General features: G+C 43.5%; 1 protein-coding gene across 1 annotated transcript in view; it reads left to right on the top strand.

The window, feature by feature from the left end:
- Positions 1-1,228: 1,228 nt before the first annotated feature.
- Positions 1,229-13,570, top strand: part of LOC128894504 (3-phosphoinositide-dependent protein kinase 1) — a 404,982-nt gene continuing 392,640 nt past the window's right edge. Inside the window, exon 1 of the mRNA XM_054156267.1 lies at positions 1,229-1,339. Coding sequence (XP_054012242.1) covers positions 1,316-1,339 — 24 coding nt within the window. The 5' untranslated portion in view covers positions 1,229-1,315. The remainder of the gene's footprint in view (positions 1,340-13,570) is intronic.

Here is a 13,570-nt window from a genome sequence, read left to right as displayed (position 1 = left end):
CGTAGCTATAGTACGGGTTTAGCGATCCCGAGGTACCCGATCTATAAGGGTGGGCCAATGGACCCCAACAGATATACAAATGAATGTAAGAGATACTTTAAACATTATTAACCCTTTGCGGATGCGTGTCGGCATATAGCCGCCCAACTTAGTTGCGACTCGCGAAAAGCTTAAAAGTCTCACAATCAATCATAAATTCATATATATTATATCGGGAACATCAGAAGAAACACAATATAAAAAACTAACAGATCTACAATTTGTACGTTGTTTGGTGTACGTCAATTGGTTGGAGATTTTCGAGATACTGAATCCAAGAATCCTTCGACTTCTAAAACAGCAGAAAGGCTGAACGGTCTTTTACGTATTATTCGGCGACATGATACAGGAAGGAGTAAAGACTGTGTAGTATGTTCTAATTGAAAAGTAAACATGGAAGAAAAGAGTCGAGGTATTGTGCAACTTGTTCGACTAAAGGCCAGGACCACACTATGCGTTTTCGCCGCTGCGGCAAAAGCGGACGCGATTTAACCGGAAGGCTACTACATGATACATTGCTGCGATTTTAAAACTATGGAGCAACGAAAAGAAGAAGATTGAGAGCCATAATGACGAACGCATAATTAAATTAAATTAAACGAGACATGGAAAAAAACACATGTGCAAAACTGATGATTTGTTACAAGTAAGACTGGACCAACAGGTGTAATAATCAATGTAAAACAGATTACGTACCCTCATAAAGTAAAAAAACAAACAATTCTGTACAAGATTTTGTTATTTATATAAAGAGGAACTTTTTATAACAAGGAAAGGGCGCCATCTACCGCAAAAACATCCAAGCTTATAGATGAAATAGTGTCGAGAAACACCAACAGATATCGCAATCAGTATGTACCAACATAATTTCTACTTACCATATGTTTCTGCACCGTTTACCTATTATCGATAAGGGTGAAACTTATCCTACCTTACCTTGCGTCGAGTTTCCAACCTTGCACCGTCCGATAGTAAATCCGTTCGAATATTCAAACCTACTCGTTACCTACTCGTGATAAATCTACCCGTTTTAATTAAACAAATCGCGACATGGTCGATCGAGTATCACTTTATCGAGAAGTTTCAAGTGTTCGGGGATAGATGGCGGGAGATACGGTTGCGGCGCAAACGGTCGGCGATCGACACGGCCGTGCCATCCATGATGGCTGAGACAGTTTCCGAGATTTCGGGTACGGTGTCGTGAGTACGTGTTCTCTTTGTTGCGCGTTTAATCACCAGTGAGATTCGTTCGCAGGAAAAAAGGATCCTGGAAAGAATGACAGACAGTCCAGCGGCACTCGTAAGTGTTGTCACTGTCTATTAAATTTTCTAGAGCAGGGTATTTGGGACCCTCGGCGTTCGTTAGGTTACCCCATGCAAAAAGATGCGCGTATCTAGGGTTTCCTCGGGGTGTTTTGGCGTCGTACGTCGAGCATCCTATCGAACCATTTGGTAATCAACGTTACCGATGTATCTCGTTGTTTAGCGATCGGTAAGCGATCCGAAAGAACTGTTTGCGTGGAGGACGTGCACTTCACGTTCGTTAAATGGCATAACGCGCAAACGCGGACCAGAGGTTCATTGCCCGTTCCCATTTGACGTCACCGGCTGATCGTGGTTGTCACCTGTTTCATCTCGCCGGTGACGTCACGAGTAGACGTGACGTAACCGCGAGGATCCTTCTCGGCCATACCGGGTCTGTTTACTCCTACGCGTGACACGATTGCGTCGGATTATTTTTACGCCGACGGATGGATAATAACACGAAGTACGCCCACGCATCGTTAACGGTGTTTGTCGACTCTGTCCAAACAGTCGTTCGCGCGACACGTGAGGCGAACAGTTTCGGCGACACAATGCCCACCCTCCATATCGATTTCACATTCGAGGTGTACGATATCACCGATACTTTAAGTGGGTATTCGAGTTTAGGTCGTTAATTTCCAGGGTTCTTTTTTTGTATTTTATTTTTGCAATCCATATGGAATTGTTTTGAATGAGCACATATTTATTTATGTATTAACCTCTCGAGGGATGAAGTTTAAATGGATCTTTGTTTTACTCTAACCGAATACACACGAACCAAAATAATTTTTAACTGTGAATCCTTTTTAACAATTACGATGTCACACGTTGTACATGTTTTCATTCTAAGAGATATTTTCATAGATTTTTATATAAAAGCAAACGTATAAATATGCGTTAATATCCCTCAAGAGGTTGATATTGGTTTTTCACGTTTTTTTTTTTTTTTTCATTTGCAGAGTGCTGAAATAGTAGAGAATAGATTTGTCGAAAGTTCTAGGCCATCTTCATCGCAGAGAAACGAGAGTATGTTTTTGGAGTATTTGGTGTACAGGGAGGTATTTTGCAGGTAATCGATTCCTCGCGGCATTTATAGGGTGAGGATATTCAACTAGCACGAAATTGAGCCAGTCACCTTGTGTCTATATTTACTTCTCAATCGATACTACTACGATGAGTTCCATCATAGAGAATGAACGCAAAGGGATGTTTCTGTCCTTGAGTTCTTTTAGAGAAATTTTTGTAGTCGTGTTGCATTCTATATGTACAACAGGTTTGTTCAGCCACGTGTATTATTTTCTTATTAAATCGCGCGTGGTACGATATTCGTTTGAATTATTTTCCATTATAAGAAAGAAGAGAAGAAATAAATGAATAAAAATCCCATGTTTCTAAATATACACCATCGTCATTATGCGATCTTCGTTACTGGCGATCTTATTCAAACACGAAATAACATTTACGTAGGTATTATTGACGTTCAACGTTTCCTCGGGGCGATGTGTTTTATGTAACACGAGAAAATAATGGCCTCCGTAAGACGAGACCGGGGCGTAATTAGTTTATACGTCTCTGTACCGTTTGTTTACGTGGGATGGCGATCTGATCTAATATCTACTTTATCCCGACACGGAGAAACCATTTCAATCCTGTTGCGAGATAGGATCGTGTACCGTCGTGCGTTGCGCTGAATGGCTGCAATTGTGCAGCTGCAGTTCGGTAACGATTATTGGTGTAGGTACATGTATACCAATAATGTTAACGAGACACCTCGTACATCGTCGTTCACGCGTATACACACGTCCTACGACATTCGTGATTTCCCTCAATTACGATTCTTCCGCTATCCCTTTCCTTCTATTTTATTCCGTTCGTTGCGCACCGCTTCTGACTATCGTTACTTTTCTATTCGCTTAATTCCTAGTTGCTGATGAAGTCGATAAGAAACATTAGGAATTTTACGCTTGTAGGATGTCATTTTCAAAAGTGTTTATTTAGCACGTTCGATGTTTCTAAAAATCGGTGTTTGGAGATTTACAGTATTCATTAGTCACGGCAGCCAGCGAGGGGTTAACCATCGTTAGTGATTAGGTTGGGACCATGACCGCATGCGGAGGACCTAAATCAGACCAAACGCATACCTAATGCTCCTTCGCGGTAATGTCTCGCGCAGATTCCGTGGGAGATGTAGAGACCAGAGATGAAAAGATCTTAACGCGATCTAATCTAGATCCTGCTCGAGTCGATCATTTAATTCTCATAGTTCAGATACGTAAAATTATTTTTGTATATATTTATACAAGTTTCCAATGTTTAACCTTCTGTTGTTGTCTTTTAACTCGTTACAACGCAAAAATCATAATAGTTTTCAGGTCTGATTCCCTACAGTCTGTAAACGTGTTTCTGCTCCAAAACGGTGCAAAACGAAGCACGTTTAATGGAAGCACGCGGTCACCTATATTAACCACTCCGAAACAAATACTTTTTTGATAGTAATCGTCCTCGGAAGAGTTACGGGACTTTTTGGCGAGATAGACGGACATAGGTCGAGCTGCGAGCAACGCGTTTCATCATCGACGAGGGCACCGTGTTCTGGCAAAATTACGGCCGACTTCCCATTGTTTGGACACCAGAAATTTATGGTTACGAGCCGCGCTCGCGGTCATATTCCAATTCGCATGCCGAGATATTGATCTTAATTTGAATCTACTGGGCGGCACCTTAATTCAGATCAATTGGCCCGCCAATTAATTCCGGAGTAACTACCAATCGCCCACCGTGGGAATAATTAGGGGACGTCGTTCACGGGGTGGAATGAATGACCGAAAAACGAAAAGACGGGACGATATTTCGTCGCTGGTGACGCTGGCACGCGTGCAACGAATACGTCCTACGTGGGATAACGAAGTGGTCGTGATAAGGGATTCGGGGTGAAATGATATATATCCTGTTTGTCGCGTTTAACGATGTGCTGGCGTGAAAAATGCAAGAACTCTTCGTCGATAATGCAAATCTCGCCGACCAAGCGCGTTTATGGTATTACGCAAGTGACAACGTGGAAATCGCGAGGTCGTAAATTATTCTGATAGTAAATTCTAAATGCCATATCTTCGAGCTACACTGTGAACCCACTTAAATTGTACACGCTCCACTAGCGACCAACCACGTAACCGAAAGTTTTCCATATATTGATCTTTGTATCATAGACAGCTGATGAAGATGCAATTTAATGATTTTAAGAAAAATAAATTTGTAATGTTTTCTACACAAAACGCTTCGAATTAGCGCGAGCGCTCGGCACGGGGATGAAAAGTACCGCGAACTATCCTAAACGGATCGAATCGTCAAGCAATCGATAGAAACGGTGACGTGGTTGGCAGGAATCTTGGTTTAACGTAGACTAAAAATAATTTTTGATCGTTTTTCGGCGAAGGTAATAACGTAAGGCGTTGTAAATCCATCGAAGCTGTACCAGCTGGCCAAGCTGTGTCTTTCGTATGAACCATCCTTAGTGGTCTCTTTTTTTCTTCTTCTTTTTTTTTTTAAATAGATCCAGAAATTTACGAGGTTCCCAAACTGTTTATACAGTCGTCGAAACGGTGGCACGAATATCGAGTTACCGACGATTGACGATTATTTACGACGTTGTAATTTTTACGCGTGAAATTTATAATCTATCGCCTGTTCGAATAAACCTGAGAATTCAGCGTTCGCGTGTCGTTCAGCTGGCGACTTTACTCGTTTTTAACCGACTTCGAAAAGGAGGAGGTTACTCAATTCGACATGAATATTTTCTTTTCTTTTTCTTTTTCTAAAAAAAGTGGACGGAGGTGGTTGCAGAAACGCTTAGAAATTCGTCCTTTCGTCCTATCAAAAGATCTGCGTTTTTAAAAATACTCCGTCACCCACGCACAATTTGTCGAAAGTAGACCGAGCGAACGGTAGCGCGACTAGAAGCTGGTTCCACTGTACAATTAATAATTCCAGAGGTTTAACATAGTTTCGTATAATCATATGGAGCTTAAGGGAGAATGAATTTTCTATGAGCAACGATATGCGCATCGCGAGATAAATTTCGACGAGATCTTCTAATCTCTAGTTCCTCTGCAATTATGAGGATTTCATAGTTAAATTTATCCTACATGTGATAAATACACCCTAAATTCGTTTCCGAAAGTTCGATTTGCACCGTCTAAACGGAAAACTCCAATGTCATTTCCAACTCCTGCGTGAAACCAATCCTGTAATTAGCGAGGGCAGGTATCTAACGTAATAAGGTAGATGTGTAATCACAATAAAACGATTTGTTTCTAATATTAACGATCTCGATTACTCGCTTCGACGAGACTGGTGTATAATTTCATTTGCATAACCGGTCGAACGTAATCCGTGGCGGGCCACGATCGCGATCCCCGTCGTTAGGTGATTCGCGACGAGACGGTATTGCGCGCAATTAAAGGGACTTCCGGGAAACGCGGCAGTAAATCGTCTTCGTTTGGTGCGCCGCACGAGGGAAACAGGAACCAGACGCGGGACTCGTAATCTTCTTTGGCATCTGAAACGTCGGCTCGCGGCGGGATTAGAAACTGCACTTCGATTTTCTGCCCGTGGTGAAAGACACACCAGGTAGGTTCCGCGTCGTCGTTAAAAGACAAATTGCGCGGTCGGATCGGACAAATGTCCCTGAGCAGTCTCGCGAGACTTCCGGCCTCGCCCCGTAGAACCTGTTTCAAACCAGTTTTCCCGCGCGATCCTGCGCCTGTGAATCATTTTTCAACCGAGTCCCGCGCGCTCGCGCTTTCCTCCCTTTCCTGCCAGATGGCGGCACCCTTCGCGAATTCGTACATCCCGCGGCAGGACATCCCCGAGGAGTAATCGTTGCATTAGTAAAACATGTATGTATATTTGTATAAATTTGATAATTTAATTCTTTGCACTCGGAATCATTTCGCTACAGGGTGGGTTAACACGAATCGCGACGTATTACATAGTGTAGCTTAAGAAGCATGTAATTTGTTGCAATGGTTCTCGAGCTTATATGAATCTTTAGACATCGAGGAACGTATGTATGCTAATGATCAAAATTTTATAATACTCTATACTGTCGTACGCTATTCTAATGTGTGGTAATATGTAAAATAGTCTATCCGTTGGAAGTTCAAAGGAAGCAAAGGGTTCTTCAATCTAATAAATCTTCATCTAACAAATAAGTAAGAAACGAGGACTTTTATCTTCATAATGTTTTTCCGGATTAATTTGTGTAGGTTATTGCAAACAATTGTTTATCTTCATATTTCTCATCGAAGAGTAAATCTTTCCGATGGAACATTCAAGATTGATACTGCTTTTTAGCAACCATTCGTCTGTTTACTAGAATAGCGAACACAGCAGCAAATAATTTCATCCCTCTTAAACGAAAATCTCCATTATTTCGCATCGATTCTCGAAGCCCCAAGTCGTGGAATCGCGGAAATCAATATTATCCGTATAGCCGTTGCATTTCGATTAAAGTCTCCTATCGTGGTGCGCAAATATTTTTCTCATTTAGCGCGTCGGTCTGCAAACCAGTGTCTTCTGGATAATATTTACATCGACGCGGAGCAAAGTCCAATGAAATCGTTACTCCAGACGTCTGTCTCTCTATTTGTCCGTGGCCGACTTTTTCCCGACTATTTCGTCGAACAACACGACATTGCATTTACTTTCCTATGCGTGCAAGTGTACCGCCACGCGACGAAAATAAGTCTGCCAAGAGATGATTAAGTTGGCGTGGCTCGTCTACCAACGAAAGTATCGCGAACGGTATTTCAAGCAACGTTTATCCGATCTTGGCACTGGGGTAGCAAAACATTTAAATGGTTTCATTAGCGTTATTATGTAGTAACGTAATTTATGTACACGCGGAATTATATTAACTGTCGTGGAAGTTAATGTCCACCTTAGTTAACCCTTTCGGACCTGGATTACTTTTCTTTCTCGTACTAATGTAATTAATATTTTTTTAAATTTGGTATCCTCAATTGAGGACGCCAAGTCCTAAAGGGTTAAAATATATTATTGTAGAAATTCGTCTTCTAAGACGCGGGCTCTTTCTAAATAGTTAAAGTGTTAAGCGCAGTTTTCTCTAAAATATTAAAAAAATAATAACTGGACTCTACTAAACTCCGTCAATAGTGTCCCTAAAGTTTGAGAAACCCTGATCTACGGCATCGGTAACGGAAATGCTCGATCGAGGGAACATCAACGTGGATTCCCTGAGAGCAGAGGACCGCGTCGCTGAGAATTTGTAAAACGTTCACGCACAGTTGCGATCGACGGGCTCATTTCACCGTTTACCCGAACAACACCTAATCCGTGGAAGTATGCGTCAACCGAATCGCTGTCGCAGAATTTTAAGTCGTTCTGAATCGACCGCAGAAAACGCGATCCACGATCTGACGAGCATTCTACGCGGATGATCGACATCCGCGCCATTACGCTCCAGTACGAGGACTTCAGCCAGATGATTGTGAGAAACGAATACAATTCTGCGAATGGTACGGACCGAGAAAATGATATTTTTTCACGGTGGATACTGTAAGTAACGTGATACTTATACACGGGCAGAGAAAATCTGCCACACAGAGTATTTCGATAACAGAGAAAAGTTGAGAAAAGCGGAGTAGTTCGTAGCATTTTGGATATGAGGTTTCAAGCTTCGAAAACCATTGTTCGAAATCACAGAACTTCGAAATTCGCTGTTTTTTAAGGGAATTCGAAGTTCTTCTTCAATGTTGTTTCTTTATTATTGAAATTAGACCAATACTGGGTACTAAATATGCAGTTTGATGATTTGATAGGAACATTATCTTCGGTAGGGGGCGATTAAAACGCACGTGTCCCGTGTAAACACGCGTAGAAAAGGTAAAGATTTGGACACAGTGTTCCCGAGGTGGTTGCGTGCGGCACGTGTGATCGGTGAGGATCATCGTTTGATCGAGAAATCAGTCGATATAAATGCACATTCGCGCACGGTCAGCGTCGTTCCGCTTGTCTGCCTGAGCAAGCGGCCTTCTCTCGCTGTTATTACGCGCGTCGGCATTCCGCTAGTGTCATCGCGCTCAGAATAGCACGTTGGCCCGTCGAGGAATCGTCTCTTCCAGGCTGACATCATTCCGTCGGACAGCTCATTCTCCGGTCAACGATGACGAAGGACCGCTTGTCCCAAAATTACTCGAGCTCATCGATCCGCTTCGTTTTGTAGAGCCTAGAAAAATGATCGACACCTTGCTTGCCAGACTAACACCGGTGAACATTTCTATGAGTTTTGGAACTCTGTTTCGAGACGATTGGAAACTAATAGGTTGAGTGATAAGTTTTGATACGTTTCAAGAGTTTTATAAAAGCCTACGTTTTTACAATGCTAATGTATCGTTTCAATTTAATACATTATCTACCATTTGTGGTAGGAATTTATCTTTGCAAACAATTCACGAATTCTACCCAGCATTATTTTCTTCAACCTCCAAAATGAATTGTTCCAGTTTCGTGGCGAATTTTCACGTTATACAATTTATTCCTTCAAATTTATCGACTTGTTTCTCATCAAACTTTCGCTATTGTTTGTCGAACATTTCGAGCATAATCGCCGAGTGTGAATCACGATAGAGCTTGCAAAACAACTGGTTCCTTCTGTGCCGATAAACACGACTAATTGTGGAACGAAAACAAGCGTTTAATTAATTGGCGGAGTAAATAAAACGGGAAATGGAACGTGGGTTAACGAAACGAATAACCGGAAAGAGAAAAAAAGCAACGCGCGACAAGACTCCGACACGGTTAAAATAAATTTCAGCAAAAAACCTCGCGTGAATCATGTGGAAATATGCGTACACACAGCATGCCGAGTCATTATGTCGTTTTTGCCGGATGGCGCATTGTGTAGTACTTTGTAATCGCGTTGCATGTTACCCAACGTGTCACAACCACCGTACAGTTGCACTCGCGCGTGCTACTTGTCGTATTTCGAACAGTGGCTAAATACCTACTCATTGATTTTTTTCCTCGCTTTACAACATATGTGGCGTTTTGAACACGTCGAGTCCAGCGGTCGGCTCTTTTTCAATAGCATGGTCAAGGGTGGGGAGTTAAGTGGACTCGTTAGGTATGCGGATAAATATTTCGTCGTATTTCATGCACGTAGAAAAGTACTTTAAATTTGAAATATTTTCCCACCACTTTGTAAATATGGTTACGAAGAGTATGTCGCTGTATTTTATAGAAAAGAATACATTCTTCGAATTTATTCCCGTCTTAAAGACACTGTCATGTAACACGACACATTCAATTTAGTATTTGCAATACGAAGAGGCCAATCTATAGCTGGAAGAAAAAGGAGACATTCCTTCGTTGTATCCGTAGATCAGATTTACAAAGAATAAAAGTAACGCTACAGGTAAACGAAGAAAAGTGTCCCATAGAAATATGGCTACATATCTTTTCGCGATAAGAGCGATGAGACAGAAAAATTTCTTCGTTCACCGTTTCGACCTCTTCAGGATGCATCACGGATCCGTTGAAGAATTTCGCGCAGACAGTGTTCGAGAATCAGCGGAACGAGATTGTGCAACGGCCACGCGTCGCGTACACGTGGCGTTAAAGCGGAATTTAGAAAATGTTGCGTGTCACTGCGATGCAAACGCGCAACCCACTCGCTGTGAGATGGTTTTTGTTAAAACGGCGAGTCAGGCGGCGCCGTGCAACTGTTCCGTAGACGCCATACTGATGTATAACAGTATTGCATGCGACACATGGGGCATGACTAAAGAGGTTGCAACCGCGAGACTACCATTTCTGTCAACTTATGCACGCTACGATGGCGGTGATGTTTTTGCCTCGTGGCAATTACCGACTCAGAGAAAGGAACGCTGGTCTTCGTGTTAGATATTTCGCAAACACGTGATCTCGTCGTTGGTCGGACATGGGCTTCACTGGTATAACGCGCGGTCAACAAAGCTAGAAGGAATCATATCAACGAAAAAATGATGCATTCTACTCCATTCGTTTTAAACGCGTAGCATCTTATCTTATCTCAACGCTGTTTCAATAGAAGAATAGAATCTACGAAATCAACATCTCTTCATGTAAAAGCATCCACTTCAAAGCCAAACTGGACGCGTAACGATTATGTAGTCGTTTCTTATCGTAGCCAACGTGTGCATCAAACATCTGCTTTCGATCTTACGGTTCTCTGATTTTTCCTACAGAAACATTTCCTCCCGGTGTTTGAAGCTAGACTTCCAAAGGGATCCTACGCCAGTCGGAAAATGGATGACGCGCTAGTTAAAGATGTTGATTCATTGGATCCGTGCATCGTGACGATATTTTTGAATCGAAACTTTCCACTACCCCCGATTTCACGGTGGATGGGGAAACGCGTTCGAGGGTCTATTTAAAAATTAAACGGTTCGAGAAACTTTCCGTTCAGGTTTTCCTCGATGGCTCGTCGTGACGATCGTCTCGTTAGGGTCGCGTCAGGCTGGCCGCAGGAATCAGGACAGATGGAATCGCGTCTCTGGCGCGGCACCGTGTCCCGGTTTCACGTATGCCGCGCCTCGGTGACGTGTCCGCGTGCTGACTCTTCTTGTTTTTGTTTTCCTTCCCCACGCGGACCGCGGTGCGCTTTGCACGACGCCTCCGCAGCTCGCGATGAAGTTCCTTGCGCAACGGCTCGCATGACTCACGCTCGAACGTCGCATAGCCACCGTCATCGACGTGTTTTCTGTAAATCGATCCACTTTCTTCGCGCACTCGATTTCGAGAACCCGGAAGCTCGAACGGAAATTGAAAGTATCGGTAGACACGCAGACGTGTACATACAGGTGGCCATTCTCGCAGGTGGCGATTTCACGGGCAAACACGAGAGGATGTCGGTGGACGACGACACTGCGTTCGAGAATCATTTATTTTATAAGGAAAGATGCCGACGCTTTGCTAATCGTACGGATGGTATTTTTAAATAGAACTCACCGGTGTTTCTGGAAGTTTGGTGTCGATTATAACATTTCAATTCAGTAGGGGTGCTTTTTCGCGATAACGTAAACAACAGGTCGAGTCGTATACTAGTACAAACGTGTTGTTTGATTTAAACGATTAAAATGTAGGTAATGGTGTAAATGGGATTCGGGCCAGCTAGTACGGCCGAAAATAATTTTAATCGCGGAGACTTGCTTCTCACAGGCTGTGGAGGAAATCGAGGGCTGGATACGCGCGTACATGTTAGTTGCCCCATAGCGAAATATCTGTAGACCGAGCATCGAAATGGTACCTTGAGAAAACGGTGGTTTCGCTAAGGCGCGAAGCGGGGCCAGAATTCTTTTCTAATTTTCAGCTACGTACACGGCTTATCGAAGCCGGTAAGTATCGCGCGTGTTACCGAATCCAGCGAGGATAGTTAGCTCCCGACCTCTTTACAAGATCGGATTAGAGATTACATTGCTTACGACTACACAAGCTCACGGTCTTGTAAATTTAATCAAGGATGCGCTCCGCGAGTTCGCCCCGCGTTGGGATCGATTGCCGCTGCTCAGGAATTTATGAAATATCGGCCAATATCCCGTTTCTCCCATAACGGACCATCGTCTTTTGTTTTTCCCCTGTCGTAACAAGGTTTACCGTAACCTTTTTGCAGCTGCACAGCAACGCCCGTAGAGGATTCGTCGGAGTAATTTTTATTGACCGACGAGCCGCGATGCTGGGAGGAGTATCGAGTTCATTAAAATCACGTCACCGCCTCGACAGTTCCTTCGAATCGGTGCGACGTTAAAGGCGGTAACGGTGGATGATCATACGGAAAAGGTACTATCCACTGCGAATGACTCAGAGGCCATCTTTCCTCTGGCCCTCGCCTTTCCTTTTCCCTCTTCCACGATTCCACGTACTGCATCTGCATGTTAAGTTAGATTGGCTCCGAGAGAACTGAACCGTAAGCCACTGGAATATACGTTGTCTTCTCCCCCCGCGTCTTTGGCCCTCTTCCTAGTGACGCACACATATAAAAGCTCGAACGCAAACAGGGTCGCGGGAAGACACCCACACGAGACCGTCCGCCGACACGCCGATGCGTGTGTACCGATGGTATTTGCATATTTCAAATTATTTCGAGGAAGATGCTAAGTGGAGCGTCGCTTCTGTGCAATGGAGCGATCTTCCCTTCATCTTCGTCGCTTCTTTTCTCCGTTTCTCCTCGTTCCGTCGACCCTCGTTGCTCTCCCCTGGCCTCTCATAAGTACATGAGTGCACACCGATGTCGCGGAATCGATCTCCCCGATCCTTCGTCCTCTTCCCTCGCATCTCTGCTCTTCGAAAGAATTAACCGAAGAGTTTCACCTTGGCAAACAACCCGGCAGCGAGACGTCCGCTCGCTTTCCTTTCAAAGCTCTTCGCTTTGAGCCCAACCGTGATACCCGGATTTTTTAATATCCGATTACCATCGAATATCCCGGATAGCTGCCAGCGAGTTTGGCGTTTCGAACTTCTGCGAATGTCTCGTTTCGCGTCTCAAATGGCGACGGGACATCGGGTTCGAGAGATCGGGATTTATTAGCCTCCTCGTGTGGTATCTCTGAAAACATCGGACATTTTCAAAGGTGTTCGATATTATTGGTTTGTCTGGAAAGTCTATGCCGATTTTTGGCAGATGGTACAGGTCTGAATATATCGGAATGATGGAACAAAATGGTACTTATGGTAATTCAATAAAGATATATCAAAATTCAAATGTGCCTTTGAATTTGTCTTAAAAATTGACACAAACTTTCTGAACAATCCAATATTAATCGCAAGGTCGCTGGCCGTGAAGTTCTCAAGCATCTCGTATTTCGTGTAGCATGCTCTAGTCGTTTTATCATATTATTCGTCGTAAGCTTGCTCATTGGCCGCTTTGTTATGATCGATTCACGGAACGAGTAATATCGTAAACGCTCTTTTAGCTTCCACATCCAGTGCTTGGGACTGATGAGACGACTAGGTTACGTTCAACCAGTTATGTCGTTGTTCGTATGTTCGTCTATGCGGTCATTTGGTATCACTGTTCTCTCGAGATCGCATCACGGTCTTTAAGGACCGTTATCGTACGTCGATGTACGGATATGAAAACACCGTGTGCGACTATCGACGCAAAAACCGTAATGGCGCGACCATATTGTCTCCGCTATAAATTAATAGGATAGAGCTACCATTTCGCGTC

This window comes from Hylaeus anthracinus, unplaced genomic scaffold (assembly GCF_026225885.1).
Source record: "Hylaeus anthracinus isolate JK02 unplaced genomic scaffold, UHH_iyHylAnth1.0_haploid 4, whole genome shotgun sequence".
In the NCBI taxonomy this organism is placed as follows: domain Eukaryota; kingdom Metazoa; phylum Arthropoda; class Insecta; order Hymenoptera; family Colletidae; genus Hylaeus; species Hylaeus anthracinus.
The sequence above is the reverse complement of the archived record's forward strand: the minus strand, read 5'-3'. Positions and strand labels throughout refer to the sequence as shown.